This window comes from Lepidochelys kempii, chromosome 4 (assembly GCF_965140265.1).
Source record: "Lepidochelys kempii isolate rLepKem1 chromosome 4, rLepKem1.hap2, whole genome shotgun sequence".
In the NCBI taxonomy this organism is placed as follows: Eukaryota; Metazoa; Chordata; order Testudines; family Cheloniidae; genus Lepidochelys; species Lepidochelys kempii.
Window position 1 is genome coordinate 122,438,613 of NC_133259.1, and position 26,849 is coordinate 122,465,461.

Genomic DNA, 26,849 nt, shown 5'->3' on the forward strand with positions numbered 1-26,849 from the left:
TAGTACTGCTTGTCACCTGGTTGTTTCATGTTCTTCCTTCTCTGGATAATAAGCAGAACTAGTTGAGATTTTTCAAACAAAAATACTTTAACTGAAAAACAGCCTTTTCTAAATCAGAAATCATCAGAAAAATGTTTTCAGTTTTTCCACGGAAGCTGAAAGACAAAAAAAATTAGTTCATTTTTTCATTCATCAGTTTATCGTCCCCTCCCATAACCCTTTTTTTCAGTGGCAAAATCAAAAAAGGAAAAAGGGAGAAGGAAAATCAAAAAAATGATTTTCTTTTAATAAAAAATTGAAACTTCAAATAAACAAAACATTGTTCCACTTTGAACCCCGTGGAATGAAAATTTCTGAAAATTATTAAAATTTTGGCAAAAATGTCTGGTTTTTGACCAGCTGTAGTAATACATTGAGAGTTTTGTACTGCCACTTAGCATTTGTATTGCATGCATTTTTGTCAGTTTTTTTAAAATTTAGCATTACATGGTTAGAGTTGTTTTTGTGAAGGATTGGTAAAATGGACATATCTTCCCTTAAATTATATTGCTTAATAGACTGTTTTATTTCTGTGTAAAGCATTAGTCAGACCAGAAAATGCTTGAAAATTTTGTCCAGGATGATATTCACCACCAAAAGTTTGGGCTGTGTGATTCAAAGTATTAGTCATAAAATATGGATCTTTCAACTCTATGGTACCCTCTCTTGTTAGTTGTTATTACTTAAACGTGTTACCAAATGATGGATTTTCAGTGGCTTGTGTGAAATGAGTTGTTGGTATCAGTCCAATTCTAAGGGGACAGATATACCATAGCTGTCACTAGCTGTCACCTTTGTTGGTAGTGTCAGCAGAGACAGCTAGTATTAAATTGTCTTGGGAGCTAAACTATTATTTTTCAGCCCTAGAGATGATCTTTCCACATCGTGAGATGGTCTCTTCATACCAGGGTTCGGGACAGTATGAGAAAGCCTTTAGTGCTGATGTCATGTTGTATTTGTTATGTGGATAAATATGTAGAGGATTTAATTCCTAGGGCTGTCGGTCTGGTACTTTTCACTAAGACTGAATTTAAAAATATTATTTGGGAAAACTAAGTGTGGTTTGAGTTTCACATTAGGCTTTTAATAACATGTTCAATATCAGCCCATGGTAACTGACTGTATTCTCTACGTTTCTGAAAATCTGCCTTTTGTATTTCATTTAGAAGTAGACATTGAAGGAATGGAATTTACACCAGGTGAAATGGACAGTATTGGAAGTGCCAGTGATGTTGAAGACCACTACAGTTTGCAAAGCAGTTCAAGTGATGGTGGCTATACACATTCCCGCAGACTTAATGCCAGGCTCTCATAGTGCCTGAGTTACCAATTCAGCTCAGGACCATCTAACTGAAGCACTTATAGAAGAAAATTCCAGAGGTGTCAACTGCCACTCTTCCGGGAAACCCCAACCACAGCACTCTGAAATGGAAGTTTCGTACCCACGGTTCCCTGCACTGTAACCACAATATTCGATATTGTAAATCATGGTTTTGCTGCAGAGAACTGCGGTTAGGTACAGTTGTGACTTAAAGCTAGCTTGATGTAGCCATTCTGCAAATTTTAAAAAATCATATCATTCCATGCAAGAAGTATTAAATTCAAACTGTTGGAAGCATATGATGGCATAGTTTAATAAGAAAATCCTTTTGATTTTGCAGAAACCATTTTCAAATATTGAAGAATAAATGGAATCTATGATGTGTTAGTGATTCAAATCTATAAAAATTCAACTACTTTTTTTTCTTTTTCTTCATGAAAAATTATTAATGCTTTATAGCAGGCTGTAGAGTATAAATTCTTTTACTAGTTGTGTTTGAGAGAGGCAGACAGAAAAAAATCTCCAAATCTCAGATGATCTTTAGAAAAAAGATCATATTAACAAGTCACTACTGTACTTCAAAATGGAGAGGAAAAAAGCCAGCTCTAATAATGACTTCATGTGGGATTATCTCAACTTTCTTTTGCTTTTTGCATTCAGCATCCAACCAGCAGCAAATCATTCTCACCGTGATAACAGAGCTAGCACAAAGCAACATTGCAGTGTTAACCTGTTATCATGGAAGAGATGACTTTTGAAACATTTCGGTATTTTTTGTAAAGAATACAGAGCTCAAATGAGCCAGATTTTGATAATTTAAACCTCTCCTTACAAGGAATGTTTGCTAATGTTTCTTTTTTCCTATTTATAGCTACCAATACATTTTTATGGAAGGCATGGCTTATAATTACAGTATTCAGCTAGAGGATAATTAATCATTTTTTCTTCTTTTGCACGCTATAATTGCATTTTCTTTTGTTACATAAAGTGCAAAAAAATAAAGTGTATGCTGTAAAACAGCAAAGTTTTATTTAGTACTCATCAAGCTGTTCAGAACGTATTTACCCAAATTGTAGCAATACTACGAAGCTGTATTTTAATACAACTTTGGCTTAGTGAAGTCATTAGAGCTTGGCTTGCTGGGTAAGAAAAATGGACCAGTCTTTGCATTATCTGTATAAAGAAGGTCTTTTAAAAAAAAAAAAAAGAAAAAAAAAAGAAAAGAAAAAAGAAAAAAAGCTACAAACACTTCTAGAGAAGTGATTTTAGCAAGTGTAGTCTATATTTCCTGTAAGAGATTTTGTATTATATTTTCCTAAATGTTCTCATTTACTTGTATAGGGAGGGGAATGGTACAGACCCAAACCAGAGTCTCAGGGACTCTTCACCCTTGTCATATTGTGCCTTGGTGACCATTTATGTATGTCTCTCCTTTTTCATTGTTTAAAGGCAACTAAGCTTTGTTTCTTTCAAGACCCTCTGTTTGAATGGTCAGTTGTCCATCTTATTACAAATGAAGCACGGAGAGCTATAAATTCTCTCACATCCAATCAGTGTGTCTTTTTAGTACAATTATAAAATTAGGTTTTGGTGAGAGGGTTAACCATTAATTACGTTATACTTCATAGAGGCCCTCCCTTTGATTCTTCAGCACACAGATCTACATTTTGTTAGCTTTTTGAACCAGGGTCTCTGTGAGACCAATATTAAATGGCTATGGAGACAAATGTATTGTATAATGCTATAGGATGTCTAACTGTGGTACCATTTTAATATTCAAATATAAAAAACTCATGACATACTGACCATAATGATCAAAACAAAGATTCAGTTGTTCTTTCAACATTAGACATATGTGCCCTCCCTTTGGCTTTTACAACAGAGAGTAGAAATATGAATACATTTTGTGGCAGCTTACAATCCTTGTTTGCACTCTCGCTTACTGCTTGGAACTTGCCAACAAGGAAAATGTATACTTTAAAGTTACATAACCTAATTTATGGCCATCCGTACTTTGGCTTTGGGGAGGGGGCCTAAGGTTATAAACTCTGGCAGCTGAATAATAAAAAACAACAATTAACCTTTTCTGTAATGCAGGTTTTGGTATTATGTTATACACCTTTGCATATTACTAAAATCCTCATTGTTGGGGAAAACACACAGCAATATACTCATTGTGTGTAGCTGACAAGCAGCAAAAATTACTAGCTCCTTTGGTGCATATGTAACTAATTTCCAAATCTGGAAAAATTAAGTGTTTACTTTAACACAGGACTGTTAACAGGGGGGGAAAAGGCTAGTATATTGTTGCTGTTCATTTATTATATAATGAACACATTCATAAATTGTAAAGTGTTTCCTTTTGTGACAAGCAGCTCTTGCACAGAACCTCCTAATAAAAAGAGATTTGAAACTCACAGAAGGGGAGTAGAGATTTTAAATCCAACATTGTTGTACCTTATGTTGATCTGAAGTTCTCCTTTTAAAGATGAATGTGCTAATTTAATGAGTTCTTCCACGCTGGGTATCCATGGCTTTGTAGATCTTATATTTTCAATAAAAATTACTCCAATAATCTGAATGGAAATAAAAAGGGTTTTATTTGTTTTTACTCTTTTGCATATTATCATGGTAACCATTATCAAGACAAAGAAATATGGTATCATTTTCATGGAGTGTTTGTCTTAATTAAAGCCTGATGTAATATGACACTTTCAGACATGGGACCCATTCCTGCAAATCCTTCCTCATAGAAGTAGTTCTATTGAAGTCAATGGCACAACTGATGTACTATTTGCATGAGTAAGGGTGTGCAGGATCAGACCAATAGCCCAAACAGTATCATTCCCGTAGCAAAGTACTAACAGCTCTCTCCATCACCCTTTGACTTCTGTGGCGATGGATGGATTCCTATGATTCTGTTCCAAAACATTATTCTCCATCCTATTCAACAGTGTTATGACATTACCTTATGGCATGGCAACTAGGGATGAATACAGTTTCTTGTTTTGCTTTGTTTTTTAAATAATTTTAAGGTGAATGTTTGTCATTCGTTTTGTGTGTAATTATTAGGGTTGTGATCAAAATAGTACAGCAAAAAAGGGAGGAGGGATGGGAGAGAGACATTTAATCATTTTCTTGGAGTAACTGCATCTAATCCAATCATCCTGCCATGTTGTGTTATATTGTTTTCAAAATTGAGAATATCACATTTCTAAGTTTCTTTCTTTTGCACTTTCTAAATGTGGAAAGTTGTGAGGTCTACAGGCGTATGGGGCTGGAGCTTCTCTCCCATGGAAGAAGGCCTGGAGGAAATTGCCATGAAATTTTCTTTGCAGAATTTTCTCAGATTGTTCCATAAGGAGATAAGGAGGTTTGACTGCTCTCCTACCCATGGAATAAGGAGGAAATTCTGCCTTCAGAACCTACAGGTCCCAGGAAAGAGGATCTGCAAGAGGCCAGGTCCCGGCCAGGATCTGTGCCTCTACACTTGTTCTGGTGCCTATTATTCATCACCTCCTCAGCTCTACTTGGGTCACGTTGTGAGTATTTTCTGTACCACTGCCTGGGTGGGGCAATGAAAAAGTCAAAGCATCTTAAGGCAGCCTTTATTGTTTTCAGATTCCCCACAAGACTTAGGGAGACAATGGATGTCCCATCCTACCCTCCCCAGGTGTGTTTCCAAAAAATAATGGATGGCTAACCAACCTACCCTCCCCTTTTTAGAAGAGTAAGATCTGTGCAAGAACTGGATACTGTATTTCCTTATGCAAAGCTCCTACTGACTTCAATGTGAGTTTTGCCAGAGTGAAGAATGCAGGAATGGGCCAAAAAAAAATTAAATCTGTGATATGCTCCCCCCCCCCCCCCAAAAAAAAAAAGAGTGATAAGGCTAAAGTTCATGTCTGGTATTTACAAAGATACCAAATGTTAATTTCTTATTGTAAAACTTTCTTCAGATTTGGAAGTATTGTCTGCTAGGGCCTGGTACAACTCACATTTAAGTTAAAGAAAAGACTCTCACTGACTTGAATGGGTATTGGATCAGGCATATCAACTGCAACTTAATTTTTTTTGCAAGCAGGTAGTTTGTAACAATCTGGAGAGTAATATGACAAATGGAGAATTTTTTGTTTGATAAATATTTACGTGGTTTTTGTTTTCTTTTTACCACAAGTTCTATCAAACCAATGTTATTTTAGTATTTTCAGTTAAAATGATAAAGTAATTAATCACAATGTTTTAAAAAACAATAAGATTGTGTACATGTGAGTTTGGTCTACAAGTGTGCTCTTGTCCACTACACCAATGCTTGCTCAACTGTGGCATACAGTCCCCAGTTTTTTTGCAGTTGTATAAAACAGTATATACGGATAGGACGAGTGATCATTTGACCCTTTTATCTATGTTAAATCAATTATTAATCCATTTAATTGTCACTGTTTTTTTCCTCAAAGGTCATTTCCATGTGCAAAATAAAATGGTTCTCAATTATGAACCCAGTCAGCACAATCGCTGAACAAAGGATATTAATTTTATATACTTGTTTTGTGAAGTCATTACCTTATTAATGTTTAAAAACCAAATTTCAGAATCCTTCTTAATTATATTTATTTACTGCTAGAGGCCAGCGCCTTGTGTTTAAAAAAAAATTGTGACAAAACATTCAATCTATCAATAATGTCCTTTCCAAAATTGAATGAATGAGGTTTCACCAACAATGAATGTGTGTTAGTGTGGTTAGTGAATGAAAGGCAATATTCCTAACTGATAGCTCCAAAAGAAATATCCAAGTTATGTGTACTATGTAACTGCTTAAAATGAAGGGAAAGTATAAGGTGGGACCTACTAGAAAGCATTTGGTCATTTGGGCCTGTCATTATCCTAAATTCTAGAAATGAATCCCAACGAAGATTCCTGGTGACCCAAGTACACCTATAGAAAACTTGGTAGTGAATCATAGTGAAGGCAGTCTAACTTCAGAACTTCAGCCTTCAACTTTGCATAGGTAATGTGGGTATAAAATATGGTAACATTCAATTTATGTGGTTTAAAGGGTCTGTGCAATAAGTCTTAATGGGTGATATTTCACTACATGTGAAGTACAGGGTAGGCATTGAAAAAGAGCCTCCTGCTGTGGAGGTTTATGTTTCTGGTGAAATTCTAGAGGTGTACTGGGTGCGTTCTGTGCCAGAGCCATTGGAATATATATCTGAAAAGGAATGCTTCATAGCTTCTAAGATGTATTATATTGTAAAGATTTATTTGTACACACATACATGGTGCATGCTACGCTGTGTAGCACACACTGAAAGAATTGTGTTATATTATTCTTTCCTTGTAATATAAATACAATTTTTATACCTGAGATTTGTGGTGGTTTTCAGTTCTAATTTTTTCATCTTTCATCATTTGTTTTGTGTGTGTACTTTTCCTTTTCCTTGCAATTCATTTCACACAGGGTTAACAAACATTTTTATAAAAAGCTCATTGGTAAAAGACCCTTGCAAGTCTTCATGGTGGTGCTATAGCTAGTTTGGAGCTACCAGTCAAAAGTTCTCTGCTAAATATACTGGCCCAAATAAAAATGCTACGTAATTCCACTTTAGTCAACGGCATTACACCAGGAATTAATTAGGCCCATTATTTTAAAAGAGTTGGGTTTTTTTTTCTTAACATGTATGCCCAGAACTACCCTAGAACATGCATACCAATACTGTATTTGTGTGAAACCAAACCAAACTAAAAAAATGAGACATTAATTTCTGCTCTAAATATGAAAAAAATATAACTTCACTTAAAATCATTCCATCTGTATACAAGGTATAACCAAAATGAGGTGTTAACACAGCATAGAAAGCTGTATGTTTGACTAAAATGTGTTTTACTAAACTGAGCATAGAGCTCACACCAAAAGTGGTAAATATCCGGAGTAAAGACTGAGTTTTTGGCCTGCTAATGTGAGAATAAAAAATAAATACAGCAATTTAACATGCAAAAGCACATTGGTTATATCATTTCATATTGAATTGGTATTCAGCAATATGATCTCACTTGTCTTTGTTCCATAGTGAGTGCTTCTTACCTATATTTCTTGTGCAGGTTTAAGACAGATTTATTTCAATACATAATAATTTAGGTTTTAACTTGTAATGAATCACAAGAAATTTGTCAAATTGCAATTAGCCTTGATTCAGATCAGTTGTATATCAGACTGAGCGTCTTTGTTCTTCTGTAGAATCACTAAAGATTCTTGCACAAAACCTAACTGAACCTTCACAAACTATTACTTTCAGTAGAGCTTTGAAAATGCAGGTGGTGCAGAAGGCGTACAAATGGCAATTTAGCAAATTACTAGATTATAAATAAATAAATTTTAATAGAAAAAAGGATTTAATCATCTTAATTTGTTATTTTGACCTCTGCATATTTTGGGGCAGTACTAAGGTTAGGTGAGTAGTGCAGGACAGCTGCAGTAATAATGAGTAATGAAAGATAATGTGACAGTACTTTCATAAACAGCATGTAGTTTGTGGATTGTACAGGCCTAATCTTTTAATGTATTTATAATTTGTTTTCTTTACAGTTAGGGTACGTTTGATCTCCCAATTAATGGTGGGCTGTTTCGCTGGTTAAATATTAAAGTGCCTACAACTTTGAAGTATTTATTAATTGGGCAAACAAACATTTTATACCACTGTGCAACTCAATTTAAATTTGAGAAAGAGCCATAGCTGGTAGATTAGTCTCATGATGAGGTAGCCAACAATTTCTTTTAGAATAACCAGTTTACAGGCGTTTTAGTGCAATGTTTCAACTGATTTGCTCCAAATTCTATGCTACCTATAGCTTTTGTAATAACCCTCTCAATTCCACAATCCTTTTCAGTTTCAAAGGATACTGGTCCAGGGACTCCTCTGCCCCCAGGTGATTATGGGTTGATGGGTGATCTAGGGATGGGGGCTGATACTAAGGTGGGTAAGCAGGCTGGGTCTGGGTCAATGGGGTAGGGGCTTCTTCCCTCTCATCCATGAAAGGCTCAGCTCCAAGGCAGAGTAAGTGGCACTGCAAGAGGCTAGAAAGCCATCTCCACAGCTTTTCGCAGTGCCACTTCCCTCATCCCCCTCACTGTGAGGGTGGGGAATAGCTACTCTGCAATTTGATGCAAGCAGAGCCAAGGAAGCAGAAACAGAAGGGAAGGGGCAAGAGAGCAAGTTACTCTTCCCGTTCTTTGCCCTGGCTCCTAGTGTGTGTACAGAAAACATGTCAACTTGTAATGAACAAAAAGAAAAGGAGTACTTGTGGCACTTTAGAGACTAACCAATTTATTTGAGCATAAGCTTTCGTGAGCTACAGCTCACTTCATTGGATGCATAAAACCACAAGTACTCCTTTTTGCGAATACAGACTAACAGGGCTGCTACTCTGAAACCTGTAATGAACAAAGACCACTTAGTGATAATTAAAATGATTTTTTATTAGCCCAGCTATGGGCTTTAAACAGGGTCCAAGAGAATAACCCTCCAAGCACGCCAACTTCGTGCATCATATATGGTAATTACACTAGCTAAACCAGTATCACTGGTGGTAGTAAGAGAAAGACAGGGTAAATAGGGACCTGAAGAAGAAACAGAATAATGTAAATGATGCCATAACACCTCTCCCTTTTTCTATTTACTCGTTTTTAGAGCCAAATTTTGCTCTCTTACATACCAGTATAAATCAAGAAATTACCTCCAGATTTACACTAGAGTCTGGCTTTACCAGTTTTTTTAGTTTCTCACTACCATTCTAAATGATATTGGTAAATATCTGTTACACAAAAAAAGTTTGTTTAATCCAACTGCACTAACATTTCAGGTTGGAAATCAGCAAACCCAATATAAAATATTGGCACATATATTCTGTATATGAAAATTTATATCCAACAGCACACAAGGAAAATAATAAGCACTGTGATTTTTTAAAAAAGAAAAGGAGTACTTGTGGCACCTTAGAGACTAACCAATTTATTTGAGCATGAGCTTTCGTGAGCTACAGCTCACTTCATCGGATGCATACTGTGGAAACTGCAGCAGACTTTATATACACACAGAGAATATGAAACAATACCTCCTCCCACCCCAATGTCCTGCTGGTTATAGCTTATCTAAAGTGATCACTTTGGATGAGCTATTACCAGCAGTATAGTGAGTTTGTGTGTGTGTTTTTTGGAGGGGGGTGAGAGAACCTGGATTTGTGCAGGAAATGGCCCAACTTGATTATCATGCACATTGTGTAGAGAGTTGTCACTTTGGATGGGCTATTACCAGCAGGAGAGTGAATTTGTGTGTGTGGGGGGGGTGGAGGGTGAGAAAACCTGGATTTGTGCTGGAAATGGCCCAACTTGATGATCACTTTAGATAAGCTATAACCAGCAGGACATTGGGGTGGGAGGAGGTATTGTTTCATATTCTCTGTGTGTATATAAAGTCTGCTGCAGTTTCCACGGTATGCATCCGATGAAGTGAGCTGTAGCTCACGAAAGCTTATGCTCAAATAAATTGGTTAGTCTCTAAGGTGCCACAAGTACTCCTTTTCTTTTTGCGAATACAGACTAACACGGCTGTTACTCTGAAACCTGTGATTTTTTTAGCATCACCAGAGTCTCAGCATTGAATCTCTACTGTTCCTGTAGATTTTGCTTACGGTTTGGTTGCCAAACTGTTTTACATAGTAAATGTATCATTATAGAATTGTTAGAGACCTCTTAGAAATGCTACATTTATAATGAAAATGAATCCACATAACAATGACGTGTTCTGCACACCACATTACCAGATAATGGTTAATACAGCAAGGATCTGCTTCAAGAATTCCTTAACTACTGCTGTTTGCCTGAAGTTACAAGCTGATGTGGCTGTGAGCAAGAGTGATGACACTTCTGTTTGAAAAGGACTGCTGGGACAAATGCAAAAAAATAGGTTGCTAAATAGTTACAAATAAGTTCAAAATTTTTATTTCAATGCTTTCATTTCAGTTGGTATTAACCATTTGTTTGCATAGTAAACATTTGAAAGCAACAAAAAGCCAAAGCCTTCCATGAGACAATGTAAGAAACAGCAATTGCTCTCACCTAGCACTGAACAAAGTACTTTATTAGAATAAAGAAAAGTATTATTCCTAAACCTACTTTCTCTTTCCGATGCAGAGCACCTACCTTGGACTTTCTCCATCCCGTTGCCTGCTTAGTTTCCTTCTGCAAGTTAAATGAAAACAATACACGTGCCTTGCCTTCATATCTGCTACCCATTTTTATTTACTCACCCTTTTTTCAAAGGCAATAATGATTGACAATTTTTCTTTACAAACTTCGGTGAAGATCATTTATGAGACTTGGAATGGAAATAAGGCCACATAGTGGTTTTGCAATTGTATCCTATTAGTCTGGGAGTTTAATGAAGAAAAATCTCACTCCACATGCAAGTTAGTGACAGAACGGTAAGGAAGGTGTCATTTGGTTCATAAAAATCTACAGAACCATAATTTCAATGGTGTGGGAATTTGCCCACCCCCCTCCTTCCAGCTCCAAGATCCTCCAGTTGGTGGAAATTCTGATAATACAGTATCATTGGAAATGGGTCAAGTGGGGTATCAACTTTCTCACACAAACACAATGGTAACAAACATGGAAAACCTAGAACTATTATGTGGATATATATTTGAGAAAATGTTTAGAAGTCAATTGTTTTAAATTGTACTTTAACACATAGCTGCACCATATTTTATGTAGAGTTGCCGTTGCCATTCTAAGCACTGGTCTATTATGTTTTGTAGAGTGAAGATCTGGTCTCTGCATCCCCACCCTTTCCGAAAACCAGATTGCTCTTTTCTGAGAACGCTATCGATTGCCTCTGATATACGCTGGACTATGATCTTACACAATACTTTGCTTGGCACAGATAAAAGTGTGATACCATGTCAGTTACCACAATCACTAAGAGGTCCTTTCTTTGGTATCTTCACTATAACCCCATTGGTCCACTTATCTGGCACTTTTTCCCTTTCCCAGACTGATGTAAATTGAGAGTCCAGGATAGACGCTGCTAATTTAGGATTTACCTTGAACAATTCTGCATTCAAATTATCCTTGCCAAGAGCTTTCCCATTTTTTAAGGATATGATGGCTTGAATGATCTCTTCCTTAGTTGGGACGTCTGTGTTGATATGAGGATCTTCTTCTGCCTCCTGGATGTTTGCTTCCTCTTTAGGTGGCTCCCTGTTCAGCAGTTCTTTGAAATACTCTGTCCAGTGCATTTCTCATTCTTTCTCAGTTGTTAGTGGGTGGCTTTGTTTGTTCCTGATGAGAGTGTTTATTGGTGTCTGCCATTTACCACTGATAAGCCACATCATTTTGTAGATGGTTCCTTGTTCATGGGCTTTGGATGGAAACTAATTCCATCACCAGAGTAGCAATAAGATGTACAACTGAAGGCAAGAAAAACAAGGCCATCCAAAAACAACATGGCAAAGAGCTGTGGAAGCCAAGCTGAAAAATCTGGGGCACAGCTGGGGAACCACTGAAAGACTTGCCAGAAACAGACAGGAGCGGAGGAGCTTTGTATACCAGGAGCATAACAGGACCATGATGATGACACAGATGCACTCCTTACATAAAAATTAAAAAAAGACCTTAATCTCTGACAATCTTAGGGAACTGAGCCTTGACATTTAGGACTGAAAACCTTTAGTTGTGCCTACACGTCCCTCATGCCTTACAGCTCTGGAACCAAGTGAGCTAGGATTAAAAGTTCAGGTTGCTGCTCTCCTCTCCCCTCAGGTGTTCTCAGAACTAAGGGCATTGAGGTGTTTTGTTCCGATGGGAGTTAAGCACCGGCAGCCTCAGCTCCCTTCTAGCAAACTTCTCCCATTTCAACGTGGAACCTAAAAATGACCCCAGTGGATTCCTTATGCTTTGTCTCCCCTCCCCCCCACCCGCCAGGCTCCTAAGGCGGAGAGCCCTAACTCAGTCAGCGGCCCCACCTCCGCGAGACGGAACGCACCCCGGGAAACGCCGTTTCTCTGCCATACCGGGCTGACGGGGAAACCTTGCATGCTGGGTAGTTTAGTCGATGCAGGCCGAGGCGTTCTCCGGCGAGCGTTGCATTCTGGGTCGTGTAGTCTTTCCCCGCCCCCCTGCCCCTCGCTCAGTGTGCCGGAGAAATCGTGGCGTACGGCGCTTGCGCCGGCCGGCTGCCAGAGGCCCCGAATAACTCCGCCCAGTGCTTCCCCCTCAGAGCGAATCCGAGGCGGGCATCGTGCTCCGCTCCCGCCCCCCGTCCCTTCGGGGCGGGGCAGTTTCCACCGCGTGGCAGGAGTTTGAATCGCTCTCGCGGGTGCCGCGCTAACGGTTTCCCCTCGCCACAGCGCGGCCGTTGGCCCGGCCTTTCCCTCGGGCAGGGCGAGGTCACGGTGCCCTTTTGGGCGGTCCTGTTTCCGAACCGGGGCGAGCCGTGTGGTGTGAGTACCTGGCGGAGGGGTGGCCGGGCTGGCGTCTGCGGCGGCCTCTCGACATCCAGGCCGGCAGGGACCTCCGGTCCCGCGCGGCGCGAGGGGGCGGTGGCTAGCCGGCCGCGAGTCCCTCCCCGGCTGCCGGCCAAGCAGGGAGCGCCCGCGCGGCCGCCGCGTGGCTCGCGGCCGGAGTGGGGGGCAGGTCGTACTCAGCGTCGCTGCCTTCGGGCCTGGCGCGGTTATGACTCCCACCCCCCTTTCCCCTCCTGCCCTGCCAGGCCTGCCCCGTCGGCTGAGCTGCCCGCGCCTGTGGTGGCGGCCGCTGCGGCTGTTGTCGGGGGTGGGCGGCTTGGCTGAGTGAAAGGGCCCTTTAGACTGACTAATAGGAGTGGGTTTGTCGCTTGTTTTTTAGGTGGGTCATGAAGTCCTGAAGGATTTTATAATCCCGGATTTTTTAAAGTGATTCCTTGCTTGTTTCAGAGTCAGTCTGTATTCGCAAAAAGAAAAGGAGGACTTGTGGCACCTTAGAGACTAACCAATTTATTTGAGCATGACCTTTCGTGAGCTACAGCTCACTTTATCGGATGCATACTGTGGAAAATACAGAAGATGCTTGTTTTTATACACACAAATCATGAAAAAATGGGTGTTTACCACTACAAAAGGTTTTCTCTTCCCCCCCCCCCCCCACCCAACTCTCCTGTTGGTAATAGCTAATGTAAAGTGATCACTCTCCTTACAATGTGTATGATAATCAAGATGGGCCATTTCCAGCACAAATCCAGGTTTTCTCCCCCCCCCACCCCAAACAAACCCACTCTCCTGTTGGTAATAGCTTATCTAAAGTGATCACTCTCCTTACAATCAGCAGGAGAGTGGGGTGGGGGGAGAGAAAACCTTTTGTAGTGATAAACCCATTTTTCATGATTTGTGTGTATAAAAACAAACATCTTCTGTATTTTCCACAGTATGCATCCAATGAAGTGAGCTCTAGCTCACGGAAGCTCATGCTCAAATAAATTGGTTAGTCTCTAAGGGGCCACAAGTTCTCCTTTTCTCCTTGCTTGTTCTTACCCCAGAATTTCTAATGGATCTGGAAGGTAGAAATAGGGTGATGACATCACAGTTAGTAACTATCCCTTCTCACCACCTTTCCCCCCCATGCTGTAGTTAATTAGGTGTTGAAAAGACGAAAATTCTGGGTGTTCAGCACCTTTCTCTCCTCCTGCCCCAAACAAGTAGTCCAGCAAAAGTAGTGAAGGCCCATATTTGACATTCTTGGTACTCTTAAGGTAATAAACAGAAAAAATAAAAACAGAACCGTTTTGGGCTTTATATGCCCTAAACAAGCAAAGGGGTACAATCCATAGTGGTGCAGCTTCAGGGCAACAGAGAAATTAGCAGTGTTTCTCATGGTGGAGTGTGCTCTCCTTAGTTGCTGCTGATTATTCAGGCCCCTTCTTTAATTTAAAAAAAAAAAAAAAAAGGTTGGAGACTTTGTATTGTAATAGAGCTTGGCACACCAGAGTATATACACTGGATACAGTTAATTCATATTCCACACTTAACAATTAATAGGTTTTATTATAATATTTAGAGGTGTGTGTGTGTAACAGCAAGATCAAACCTGGGACATCTGGAGCTTAGTGCATGAGCCCCTACAGCATGAGCAAAAAGCCAACGGCCTGTTAGGTAAGGCTGTAGAGCAGACTCATTTTCTCTCTCTAAGTGGTCCCAGTGTCACTAGATGGAACAGAACACCATACCCAGGAGACGTGTGGGTTATATGTGCACCTACCCCCCCCCCACCACACAATTGACAGCTCTTCTTGTTCTTAATCATTCAAAGTGGCTTTACTGAAATACTTCTTCCCTGTCCCCAAACAGGAAATAATTGATGAACATTGGAGTATTAAGAGAAAAATAAAAAGGTTTTAAAGGACACATTTCTAGGGGCTGAAGGAATAATCTTAAGTAATACTTCGAAGTGAAAGGTAACTGACTTTTTTGTGTTTTATCACATTATATAATATTGGTAGATTTTACACTTTATTGGATATCTGTTCTTAAATACCATGTTTTAAAATGTTGCTGTGATTCTAGGATATCTAGTTGTAGGTCTGGATTGTAGGGAAAACTTTTAATGTAAATCAAGCAGTTTTGCATAAAAGTGCACTACTTTCTTAGGCTGTAATCCTGCAAATACTTACTTGCTTAACTTGACTAACACTGAGTAGTCCCACTAAAATCAGTGGGACTACTCACAGTAGTGAAGTTAAGCAAATGTTGGGACTTCACTTGGCATCAAAATTGCAAAGCAACTGAAAATATTTTTGTTAAATGGTTATATTTAGAAAGCAATTATAATTCAGGGATGGCTAATTCAGTTTTGTAAATGTGGGAGAATTGATATACACTGTGCAAATCGTATTAGCATGGTATTTCCTTATTTGTGATCTGACACTTGCTTTTTTCTGTACAGTGCCTTTCTTATTAAAATCACTGTATACATATTTTAAACAACTTCTTTTTTTTATTTATCATTGGGCTAGCAGACAGACTCCAGATTTTCCTTGTGTTTGGATAATTTTTTAAGACTGCTTGTAGATCTTTATATTCATAGCAAAAGTGTTGCTTATAATCATGAACAGTGGAAATCAATTTGTGGAAACTCTGAAGAAAGTTGGTTATCCAAAAGCTGCTCAACTTAATGGAGAAGACTTTGACTGGTTGTTTGAAACTGTGGAAGATAAATCATTTTTGGTGTGGTTTTGTGGAAATGTGAATGAGCAGCATGTGTTAGCTGAAAAAGAACTGCAAGCTTTTGATGCTCTTCTTAAATCTGGCAAGCCCATTTTAGAAGAAGAGGCTTTGGATGAAGTTCTTAAAACTTGCAAAACCTTTGATTCAAAATCAAGTAGCATGGAAGAAGGAGAACTTCAGAAGCTAGAGGAAGAGTTTCAAGCTCTTCAGAAAATTAAAAACCTAAAAATTCATCGTCGTAATAAGCTTCAAATGATGGCCTCAACAAACAGCCATATGTCACTGAAGTTAAATGATAAAGCAGAAGAAGCAGTTAAAATTCTGAAAGAGGGACAAGGAATTTTCACTGCTGTAAATACTAAGATAAATAATGAACTTCACTCTCTTACTGAAGGAGTTAAGAAGTTGACCTTTTTCTTCACCTTTTCTGACTCAGAACAAGGGTTAGGTCCTCATCCAGTATTTTTATCCCAACTTGCCTTGGATAAATATTTGTGTCAGGAAGAGAAAAGCACTGCAGCACTTACTTCATACACAAAAAAACAGTTTTTTCAAGGTATATCAGAATTGGTTGAAAGCTCAAATGAAGAAAATTTCCAACTTGTAGATATAAGCAAACCGTTAATTTGTGATGAGAACAATGAAGTCTGCAAGGAGAGACTTGAGATGGCTAGGCTGCAGATGGCATATATTTGTGCTCAACATCAGCTGATTCAACTGAAAGCTAAAGATATAAGCATAAACTCAGCTGTACAATGGGCAGAGAATAATCTTCAATCCTTAAAGAACAAGGTAAGCTGTTAAAGAGAATTATGTAATCTAGTGGACGTCTAAAAACCTAGACTTGTTCTGGATTTAACAAAAGAATAACTGACGATTACTCACTTTTTAACTTGAATTGTATTTCTTTAGTAGTAATAACAAATTTTAATAGTTATGAAATAGCACCAGATTCTGGTGCATTTAGCAAAATATAATTTCTTAGGTATCCAATGATGGTAGTACCACATTTGCTAGCTTTCTATAAATGTAGTAATTCTAGAAATATTTTTAAATAGCTGGTTGGTCCTTTGATTATGTACTGTTGATTTCATTTGATCGATACTGTATGACAGAATATACATGCAGAAGGCTCTCCATAATATATGAATACAAGTAGAGGTTGAGTTTAAAATTTTTTGTTGCCTGTTGGGCAAAAATTAAAATAGGAAACATTTTCCTGCCCCTTTTTCTTGTTTAGCATAACTTTTTAATACCTGCCACACCCCATCTACCTTTTGTGTGAAGAATTTTTAAAGTTACAAATTACTGTTTTGAATCTGGCTAATCACAAATAGGATTCCGTTTGACTAAAAAGATTTTCTTCCTTTATTGATCAGACCATTCAGGATTTTCTGTTTGTTTACTTTTTGGAATGGTAGTTCTAGATATCCCTTGACTTTCACAGAGGAGCCATCATTCCTTGGGAGAAAGAAGTCTAGTGGCTGGGAAAGTGGGGGGAAACAAGGATCAGAGGTGTCTGCAAAAGTTTGGCTGACTGAAGGAAACATTTTGTTTGGGAGGTTTGGCATGGGGAGCTAATTTGTAAGGCAAGAGTGCGTGCAAGGGAGCTGGGTTGGCCTGAGGGAATCAGATTGGAGGCCATGTCACACTACTAATGGAAAACGCTACATACAGAACCAAGAGGAAAGGGTGGGTTAGATAAGACTGGTATCTCAAAAAATTTCCAAAATAAAACTCCAGTCATTTTGGAATCACCTTATAAAAGTGTGGTGGTGATTTCCCTCCCCACCATACAACTTTAAAACCTTGGTTATTTATCTGGTACCATAAGAATTGTTTGCATATGGCATAATGGTTCAGGCTACGTTTTAGTCACGGGTATTTTTAGTAAAAGTCATGGACAGGTCATGGGCAGAAAACAAAAGTTCACAGGAACCTTAGTCAATGGGAGCTGTGGGGCCATGCCTGGCTGCCAGCACAGGCAGCATGTGGAGCTACAGGAGCTGAGGGAGAGGAGCCCCCACCCAGGTAGGCAGCGGCTCCAAGCCCTGAGCCCCCTCACACTCAAACTCCTGCTGCTGGAGTTGGGAGGTGGGACAGAGACTGCCCCAGCAGCAGTCAGTGCGACTGACCCCGGGGCTGCCCGAGCTGCTCAGGCAGCTCCTGGGCCAGCCACACGGTGCTGCTGCAGATGTCTTGGAGATCCTGGAAAGTTGCAGAATCTGTGACAAACACGGAGCCTTAATAATGATTGATGAGTAGGACTGTGGTTCTGGTAAGAGAGACTGCAAAACATGTCTGTTAAAAGTTTTGTTCTCTTGGATAAGAACATGTCTGCCTGTTCCTACTCCTTTCCTCAGCAGCACAGAGATAGCTAGCATTGTTGTGAACGAGGTCATCAGGCACTACCTTCGGTGGTTGTGATTTTCATTGTCCTGAAAAACTTAAGTATTAAAGAAAAGTGTTTAATGCATATACATTGTGATTCACTTTTAATTGTATTTACTTCTCAGACATAAAAAGGCTCACATTGTCTAAGATGAAAAGCTGCCAATTCTAAGTAAAATACAAACACAATAACTGAGCTGACAAATGACCATTTTTTATCTAGCCTTAGAGACTGATATGCTAATGTTTTAGCTTCAGCACCTAGTTTATTATGAAATATTTAGAAAACCAATCTGAAAATGTGGTAAAATACGCTGCATGGTGTGCTGTCTGGACATCAGAGCAGGTATTAATTGACAAAACTCTGAACTCAACTGTTCTGTCCTCTGATTTTACTTCCATAATTTTCTACCACTTTGATTCAACAAATGGTGGCAGATTTAGGGTAGAAATCTGGATCTTCAATTTTATGCAGTTTATGGTGTAGGATTATGTTGCAGCCTATTCATGTTACAGAAGTCATAGGGTTTTGAACCTGAATTTGGAATCAGTCGTGTTAACTAAATAATGGAAAAGTTCTATAATTTCTTTGAATTATTTTTGATTCCAGTCTTGCTTGTTCCAAGTTTTTTTGTAATTATTAGATTATGCCAGATTTCCATGTGACCGTAGAGTCATCAGCCTGTAATCTTTCTGTGTAGTCTCCTCCACTTGATTTTGGAAGTTTAGTTTCTTTAGAGTTTCTTGTTGTGTAAAACATGAGCTATTGTTTTGATCAGTCCTTCTTGTGCTTACTGAAAACAGCATACTTTAAGATAGTTGTACGCAAATATAAAGACACAGGTTTTCTTGACTGTTCCATCTAGTGTTACTGGAAAATAGAGGATCCAGTCCCCATACAACCAGCTGTGAGGCTGATGGTGGTTGCAGAAGAATTTCTGAATTTCCAGAACGTATTTTTGGCACCTCAGGTGTATTTTCAAAAGCTCAGACACTGCATCTCTTGAAATTAAATCATCATTATTTGTTTTATAATAGGATTGGGGCACTGTACAGACAAATAAGACATTTATTGTTCAGAGAGTTATAATCTACATGTCACATTACTACAAGACACACAAACAAACTTGGTTGGGGGCAAGTATAGATGGTGAGAGCCATAACATTAAAATTTAGCTGAAAAAAGAATCTCAAATCACCCACCATTTGCCCAGTCAATACCAGAGAGAAGTGACTTGTAGCCATCACATTAATTCATGTACAGTATTTCTATTTATGGATGAGTAACTGAGATGAACCTGATAAGTCTTCATAAAAAGACAGAGCTTCTGCTATCAGCAGTGTTGTGAACCCATTGTAAACTAGCTTCCATCAGCTGAGCATGTTAGTTGTCGTATTTGTACATGAAGGATTTTCACTATGCAAAATTTAATATATATTTTGTTCAGCACACCTTTCTCATTAACTGCCAGCAGCAAATGGTTTAAATTATAACACTTTAATGTTCTAAGATGGAATCCATTAGTAGGTATTGAAATATTAATATTTGAATCTATTTTTTATCTCTGTAATAAAATATCTGATTACTTTCCACAGTCCTATGGAAATATTTCTTTGGGTCTTTCCTTAATCTTACATCTCCTCAGCTATTTTCCATTTGACTTGTTAATTGTATGATCCTTAATATGGAGTTAAAACTAAATTCTTTAGGGAAAATGGGAAATGCATGGAACATGAATAAAAATGTTAGTCGTCTTTGAATATGTTCTTACAAGTACTTTTGCTTTTTATAGACTTTTGGAAAAGAAGAACACCTTGAGGCTAGAATCTGTAGCTTAAACAGTGAAATTTCAAAAACAAAAAAACAGCTAACTCAAATAAATAATGAAATACTGCCTTCCCTGGTGAAGGAGAATGCACAGCTATTGAACATGCCTGTGGTGAAAGGAGATTTTGATTTGCAGATTGCTAGACAGGACTACTATACATCAAGACAAGATCAAGTATGCAATCAGTTGCTAAAACAGAAAGCATCATTTGAACTTCTTCAGCTAGCTTATGAAATTGAATTGAGGAAACATCGGGATATCCATCGTCAACTCGAAAACATAATACAAGATCTGAAACAGAGCAGCAAGGCCCTAGAACAGAGACTGGAGGTGATGTCTGACCCACTTATATCTCAGCATGCAGTACCAAGGAACACTATTGATTCAAGGGATGATGTCTCTCATAGGTAAATGTTGTACAGTGGTTGTCAAACTTTTATATGAAGTATTATGTGGGAGCTTGTAGATCTCCATGTAAGTTGCCTACCATTTGTCATTATAATCTTCTTGCTATCTCTTACTGAGACGCTCTAATTAACTGCAAGAGGCCTTTAAAATTCCTACCAGGGACAAATCCCTGTGGCTAGAGACTTGCTTTTACTTGTCCTGTGAAATTCTGTTTGGATTTGGCTGAAATAGTTCAAATTGCCATTTCCCTCCTTTCCATGGTATTGCTCCGGAAAACTTTAGCAGCATGCCAGAATAACTGAGTGTGACTGTTCTAAGGCCAGGCCCATGCTACAGTTGGGGCAGCAGAACACACTGAACTGGGAATACCTAGTACCAGCTAGAGCAGGGTAAAGAGGGCGAGTACCAGGCTGGAATGAACTGCCCCTTGGATCAAGGATGAGGCCCCATCAGCCCAATCCCACCCCTTTAGGTTACCATCGGGGGCAGGATCCTTCCCATCTCTGAAGGGGGTACAGAGCTGGGTTTGGCTCCCTCCCAAATACTCCCAGGCCCGACATAGCCCCAGAGACCACCGCCCTACATTGGAATAATAGGATTCTCCTGCTTTTAACTAATATAGCTATCTAGTCCTGTAGCTCAAGTGGTCGGAATGTGGTGGGGTGCTGTAGGTTCAGGATTCAAACCCGGCTGATGAGACACATTGGGGGCTTTTGTTCCAATTGTATATTTATAGACTTATTTTTACCTTTAAAAAAAAAACCTATTAAAATACATAGCAAAATAACTATATTAAAATAACACTTTGATTACGGTGAAGCTCTCAGAAGATAAGAAAAGTTGGATTTATGGTTCCCTGTACTATTTTAATTCTGCTCCCTTGGTAAAACTGCATGTATATTCATAACTTGAGTCTCATGGTATTTGTGTTTTACTTAAAGCCTCAACTTTTTGAATCCGAGTATTACATAAAAATCTCACTTTTCATTTAAAAACAACAATGAAGTCCTCATGGTTGTGCAGAAAAGCTTGAAAACAAGAATAGAGTGCACCCTAAAGGCTCAGAAACCAAAAGGCACATGAAAAGAACCTTTGGCTTAAAAATTAAACATATTTGTAAAACGCATATCTTATGATTTTGGGGGGCACAACTCATGAGTTCTGAATGTTTGCAGTTAGCAGTAACTATGATACGGTAGAACAGTGATTCTCAACCTGAGGCCCAATCAGCACAGAGCTCTGGCCCATGTGACATCCTCAAGGGCCATACAAGTAGTATTGGATGCAGTCCACAGTAGTAAATAAGTTGAGAAACCACTACAGTAGAACCTCAGAGTTACAAACTCACCAGTCAACCACATGTCTCATTTGGAACTAGAAGTATGCAATCAGGTAGCAGCAGAGATGAAAAACTAAAAAAAATTGTTTAACACAGTACTGAGCTGTACTTTGAGTTTTTTTTAAGTAATTTGACAGAGTAAGGGAACTGTTTCTGTGCTTGCTTCACTTAAATCAATGGTTCTCAAATTTTTCTACTCGTGACCCCTTTCACACAGAAAGCTGCCGAGTGTGACTCCCCCCTTTAAATATATAAAAACATTTTTATATGTTTAACACCATTATAAATGCTGGATGCAAAGCGGGGTTTGGGGAGAAGGCTGACACGTTGCGACCCCCCACGTAATAACCTCGTGACTCCCTGAGAGGCCCCGATCCCCAGTTTGAGAACCCCTGATTTAAATTAAGATGCTTAAAAGCAGCTTTTTTTCTTCTGCATAGTAAACTTCCAAAGCTGTATTAAGTCAATGTTCACTTGTAAAACTTTTGAAGGAACAGCTATAATGTTTTGTTCAGAGTTAGTCTTTGTTCCTGAGGTGCTCATAACTCTGAGGGTCTACTGTACAATCTTTAATAACATGATTACATTTTTTTTCCCACCTCATGCTATAAGCATGCAACACAATATAGGAGACATCACTATTTGCTGAGTAACTGCTATCCCCTCGATGCAGTCAATTAAAATATTACCTTTGGCCTAGTTCCCTCTTCATATTTAGTCATAAATGCCACGTTGAAAATTTAATGAAGATTAGTATGGATTCATGGCAGGTATGTCAAGGTCCAAAAGTAGATTGATTTACAGAGATACTGAGAGTCTCCCATTTCCACTGAAGTGACTGTGAACTACAGTTGCACAGCACTCTTGAAAAATTAAGTCGTATTTTATTTGGTGTCAAAATAGGGACTGAGGTTTAGGCACCCCAATTTGAAAATGTAGGCCATAATGTACAAAACTGGCTTTGTTTTGATTCAGATTAGCAGGTACAGCAGTGTGAGTGGGTTGGGATGCTAGAGAAGTGCAAGGTAATTTTATTCTACAGATCTATAAACTACTAAGTGATAAAGATTTTCTTTTTAATACTGTTAATTATATTCAATTTTTGATTGTATTGCTAAAATAGTAGAATGTATGGCAACATAGAGCAGTAACAGTGTACTTTTGGGACACTGATGTGTCTGAATTTGGTAAAGAATACCATTTTAAATAGGTTAGCGGTTGAGTATCTAGAGTTCTACCATTTACAGGAAGGAACATATGTTACAAATTCACAAGTACTCTATATTTTTAGGGATACTTAAAAATTACTGCCATTAGAGAGTTATCTTAAAATTCACTCCTGTCAGAATCAGTTTTACCATCTATTAAACGAGTAATTCCTAAGATTACTGCAACTGAATAGAGGACAAACATTTTTCTGATTTTTTTTTCAGTTTTTTTAATGTATTTGAAAGTACTTTGTGGCTAGTTTCACTGCTTACCTTTTTATACAGTCTTTTTTTCTTGTTTGTGTAGGTTTTTTTTTCTCAGGGAGAATTATTTTTCAAATATAAGAAAATGCTTGCTGAAGCACAAAAATTGGCAGTGGGACTTGGGTAGGAGTATTGTCCTCAGACTACTTTTAAACTAATTGTTTTTAATAGACTAGATTTCAAGATGACAGTGTCCCTTTAATTGTAGCTTGAAATATTTCCGTCTCCTACCAACCAAGGCTTAAACCAAAAAATTAGGGTGGTCTTAGAAGTGACCAGGAGCAGCTCAGAAGTTAGCAACACGCATCACTCTGACATTGTTGGGCAGGACTGTACTTGCCTTTTCATCAGAATGACTTCCCAGAGATGAATGTGCAAAAGCTCTGCCTTACCTAATCAACTGATGGCATAAATATGTACTGAATTTTTTAAAAGATGAATGCTGCATCTCAAATTTTTGTCACTGTAGGCTATACCAGCTTTTGGAAGGAGAAAATCCGAAACAACAATTGTTCAGAACACATGAAGGCATTGAACAAATGGCTCAGAAATTAAAGCAAGACATTACTTCAGTGCAAGATCAGCTAGCAGTATCTTCTCAAGAACAATTTCTCTTTTTGTCTAAGCTGGATAGTGATTTAGATGCACTTTGTGACTCTCTGTATTGGGGAGGAAATCAGATCTTGCTTAGTAACCAGGTAAGTCCTTATTGTAGAATTACAGCTATTGCTACATTAGTAAGCATATTTTGCAAATGATTAGTTATACAGACAAAAGGGTCTGAACATGTAATGTAATATATTTTTATCTATTTCATGAATTAATACTTCCTTTAGTATTGAAGTAAAAGTAGCTTTTTTCCAAATGTGTAATGATCATATATAGGTCATCATTAGCCATGGCAGTTTAACAACTGATGTATACCTCTTTGTAGGGTATATGTTTCATCAGAGTATATTATGTCATAAATTGCATCTATGAATTTCTAATAGAAAAACTTAAGATGTTTCTTTCCTGCTACTGTGGTATGGTTCGATAGAAATCTTTGGGCTGAAATATAATGTTACACTACCACTTTAACAATCTATAGTAATATTTTTTCCTGGCAGCAACTCTTTCTAAGAATGTCTTTGTTCTGTGGTTCATATAGTGCAGGGGACGGCGAACTATGGCTCGCCGGCTGGATCCGGCCCATCAGGGCTTTCAGTCCGGCCCACAGGATTGCCAGCCCTGTGGTGCAGAGAGGTTAAGGCAGGCTCCCTGCCTGCCCTGGCCCTGCGCCGCTCCCAGAAGCGGCCGGCACCATGTCCCTGCGGCCACTGGCGGGGTGGGGGTCAGAGGGCTCCGTGCGCTGTCCTCACCTGCAGGCACCGCCCCCACTGGACAGGATCTGGGAACCGTGGTCAATGGGAGCTTCAGGGGTGGTACCCACAGGTGAGGGCAGCGTGCAGCGGAGCCTCCAGCCTCCGCTCTGCTGGAGCCGCTGCCAGACATGCTGACCACTTCTGGGAGCGGCATGGGGCCAGGGCAGGCAGGGAGCCTGCCTGAGCCCTGCTGCGCGCTACTGCCATTCCAGAGCCGCTTGAGGTAAGTGGTGCCAGGCCAGAGCCCGCACCCCTCAGACACCCCAATCCCCTGCCCTGAGCCCCTTGCCACACCCTGCACCCCAACCCCTTGCCATGAGCCCCCTCCTGCACAACACACCCCCTCCTAATGTAATGTGGTCCTGGCCAGTGACTAGGCTCCATGATAATACAAATAGTAATAACAAGACATTTGCATTGAGTGCTTATAACATAATAAAATGAATAGCCTACCTGCGCTACAAAAAATGAAGATTAATTCAAACTATGAAGCAGTGAAAGATGAAAAAATACAGGTGCCAATAATCTGGTTCCAGTTTAAATCTACAAAGTATTATTTTTGTCTAAGTGCGAGGAGTAGTTTGTAGAATTGTAACCACTTTTAATGTGAGTAAAATTGTTCTACCATCTTGATCCAATACAAAACAGATGCATAGATTCTGATACCCTTGTTCACATTAAGTACTAGCTGTCTCTATTTGTAATCTGACTTAGTTGAGTGGGACTATTTGTAAAGTAAGATACTACTCAGTGTGAGTAAGGGTATTACAGTCTGGCCAGATGAGCTCTATAAATCAAATGAGATTCATTACCTTGTACTTTTGCTTCCTTTCATTAGGCATATCCTGTGTGCTGTGCAAACCTGCCTCCAAAACTTAATTTGTTTTATATTTTAGTTGAATTAATGTATCAACAATGCAAATGTAATAAACTTTCCTTTTTTTCTTTCTTTCTGTTAGGAACTAACAGATCAACTTTATCAACTAGAAATGAACTTAAATAAACTAAATCAGCTTATTATGGATCTTCTTGCTGATGTAAAGGCCAAAAGAAAGGTTTTAGAGTCACATACACTGCATCAGATGGAAAGAAAATTGTATGTGTATTTTTTCAAAGATGAAGACTATTTGAAAGCTATTGTGGAGAAGCTAGAGCATCAGTCTCAGGCTCAAACCATTGGTCTAGAGGATTAAACATTAAATGCATCTTTGTTCTACTGTTAAGATGTGGAAATATTTAGTGTAGACTTTTTATGATTCAATGGGAAAACAAACTGTTTTGATAAGGCTAATAATGATATATTAGTTTATCAAGAACAGACTGTAAGCCCCTTTTATAGCTTTTGGCATACAGAGACTTTGGGCTCATACTTCAGTTTTGAGGGTTTGCTTTACAAGAGAGAGGGAATGCATTAAGTATCTAGATACTGCTAGACTACATATTATCCTCTATTACTTAATGTGCAGAGTAAATGCAGATTCCTGCTTCCATGATGTGCTTTTCCTTTGTCTTCAGATGTTATGAAATCCTCTTCATGTGTGATCTGCAAAGTTAGTGCAGAGAGGGCATTTTAGGGGTTGGAACAGCTTTTGAATATAGTATGCTTCCTTCTGAAGCGGATGGTTTTCCTAATAGTAAAATTTTACACTAATTTCTGTCCTGCGATCCTTTGAGAGGACGTAAGGTGCAGTTGTGCAAAAGTGACAGCATGTTTGGTTATAGACCAAGTGTGTCTGCATTTTTTTTCTACAAACTGTCCAAAATCCTTTGGATTAATTGATTGCCCTTCTTTCCCCTTCATGCTACTCTTCCTAGAATCTTGAAGCTCTAAGAGCAAGAGTTTTGAACTTGCCTTTTTTAGCAGGGTGTCCCAAGGATGTTTGTGTTCAGCAGATAATTAATCTGCTATGGTCTGTTTCTTTTTTTGGCTCACTGTAGAATTTGTAGTAACACAAATTTCAGAATGTTTTAATAACTCTGCCAGAATTATTGAATTTTTAATAAGAGAGATTTTTTGGCTCATCAACTGCAACCCCAAGATATGTGTAGCAAACTATATAGGAAACTTACTACAGATTAAAGAAAATTTAATGTGATTGCACACAATTATGATGCCTTTTCTCTACTGTGTCCATTGGATCTGGATCCTGATGGGAGCAGCAGTTCTTGCTTTCAGGTCATATACAGATATGTTTATAATATGTATTTGATAAAGGGAAGCAAATTAAGACTGACTATTTTTATAACTTCAGGTAAAATTATTTTTAGTGTATAAATAACATTTTAAATTTGTTTTTAACTGTAAAATTGTATTTGATTACCTTTCATGTTTAAATAAGAGCATAACCTCTGTTAAAAGTATTAAGTACTTTAAAATATTTGATGTTTGTAAGTCTGCACTGTCTTTTTTGAACCCTATTAAATGTTTAATCA

At 38.7% G+C, this 26,849-nt stretch overlaps 3 protein-coding genes across 5 annotated transcripts in view; all 3 read left to right on the forward strand.

The window, feature by feature from the left end:
* MXD4 (MAX dimerization protein 4) overlaps positions 1 to 6,728 on the forward strand; it is a 56,360-nt gene extending 49,632 nt beyond the window's left edge. For both annotated transcript variants that reach the window (XM_073342728.1, XM_073342727.1), the window contains exon 6: positions 1,206 to 6,728. In XM_073342728.1, coding sequence (XP_073198829.1) covers positions 1,206 to 1,354 — 149 coding nt within the window. In that variant the 3' untranslated portion in view covers positions 1,355 to 6,728. The remainder of the gene's footprint in view (positions 1 to 1,205) is intronic.
* An 8,028-nt stretch (positions 6,729 to 14,756) lies between these two features.
* Positions 14,757 to 26,838, forward strand: HAUS3 (HAUS augmin like complex subunit 3). 2 transcript variants are annotated; one of them, XM_073342730.1, is made up of 5 exons: positions 14,757 to 14,844; positions 15,403 to 16,405; positions 19,798 to 20,240; positions 23,522 to 23,750; positions 25,376 to 26,838. In XM_073342730.1, exons 2-5 carry the CDS (start codon positions 15,494 to 15,496, stop codon positions 25,607 to 25,609), a joined length of 1,818 nt encoding a protein of 605 aa, XP_073198831.1. In that variant the 5' UTR covers positions 14,757 to 14,844; positions 15,403 to 15,493; the 3' UTR covers positions 25,610 to 26,838. The 2 variants fall into 2 exon arrangements, with proteins under 2 accessions (XP_073198831.1, XP_073198830.1); XM_073342729.1 differs by having other exon boundaries at positions 15,406 to 16,405.
* Positions 14,766 to 26,849, forward strand: part of POLN (DNA polymerase nu) — a 236,184-nt gene continuing 224,100 nt past the window's right edge. Inside the window, exon 1 of the mRNA XM_073343208.1 lies at positions 14,766 to 14,844. The gene's annotated coding sequence lies outside the window, so the exon portion shown is untranslated. The remainder of the gene's footprint in view (positions 14,845 to 26,849) is intronic.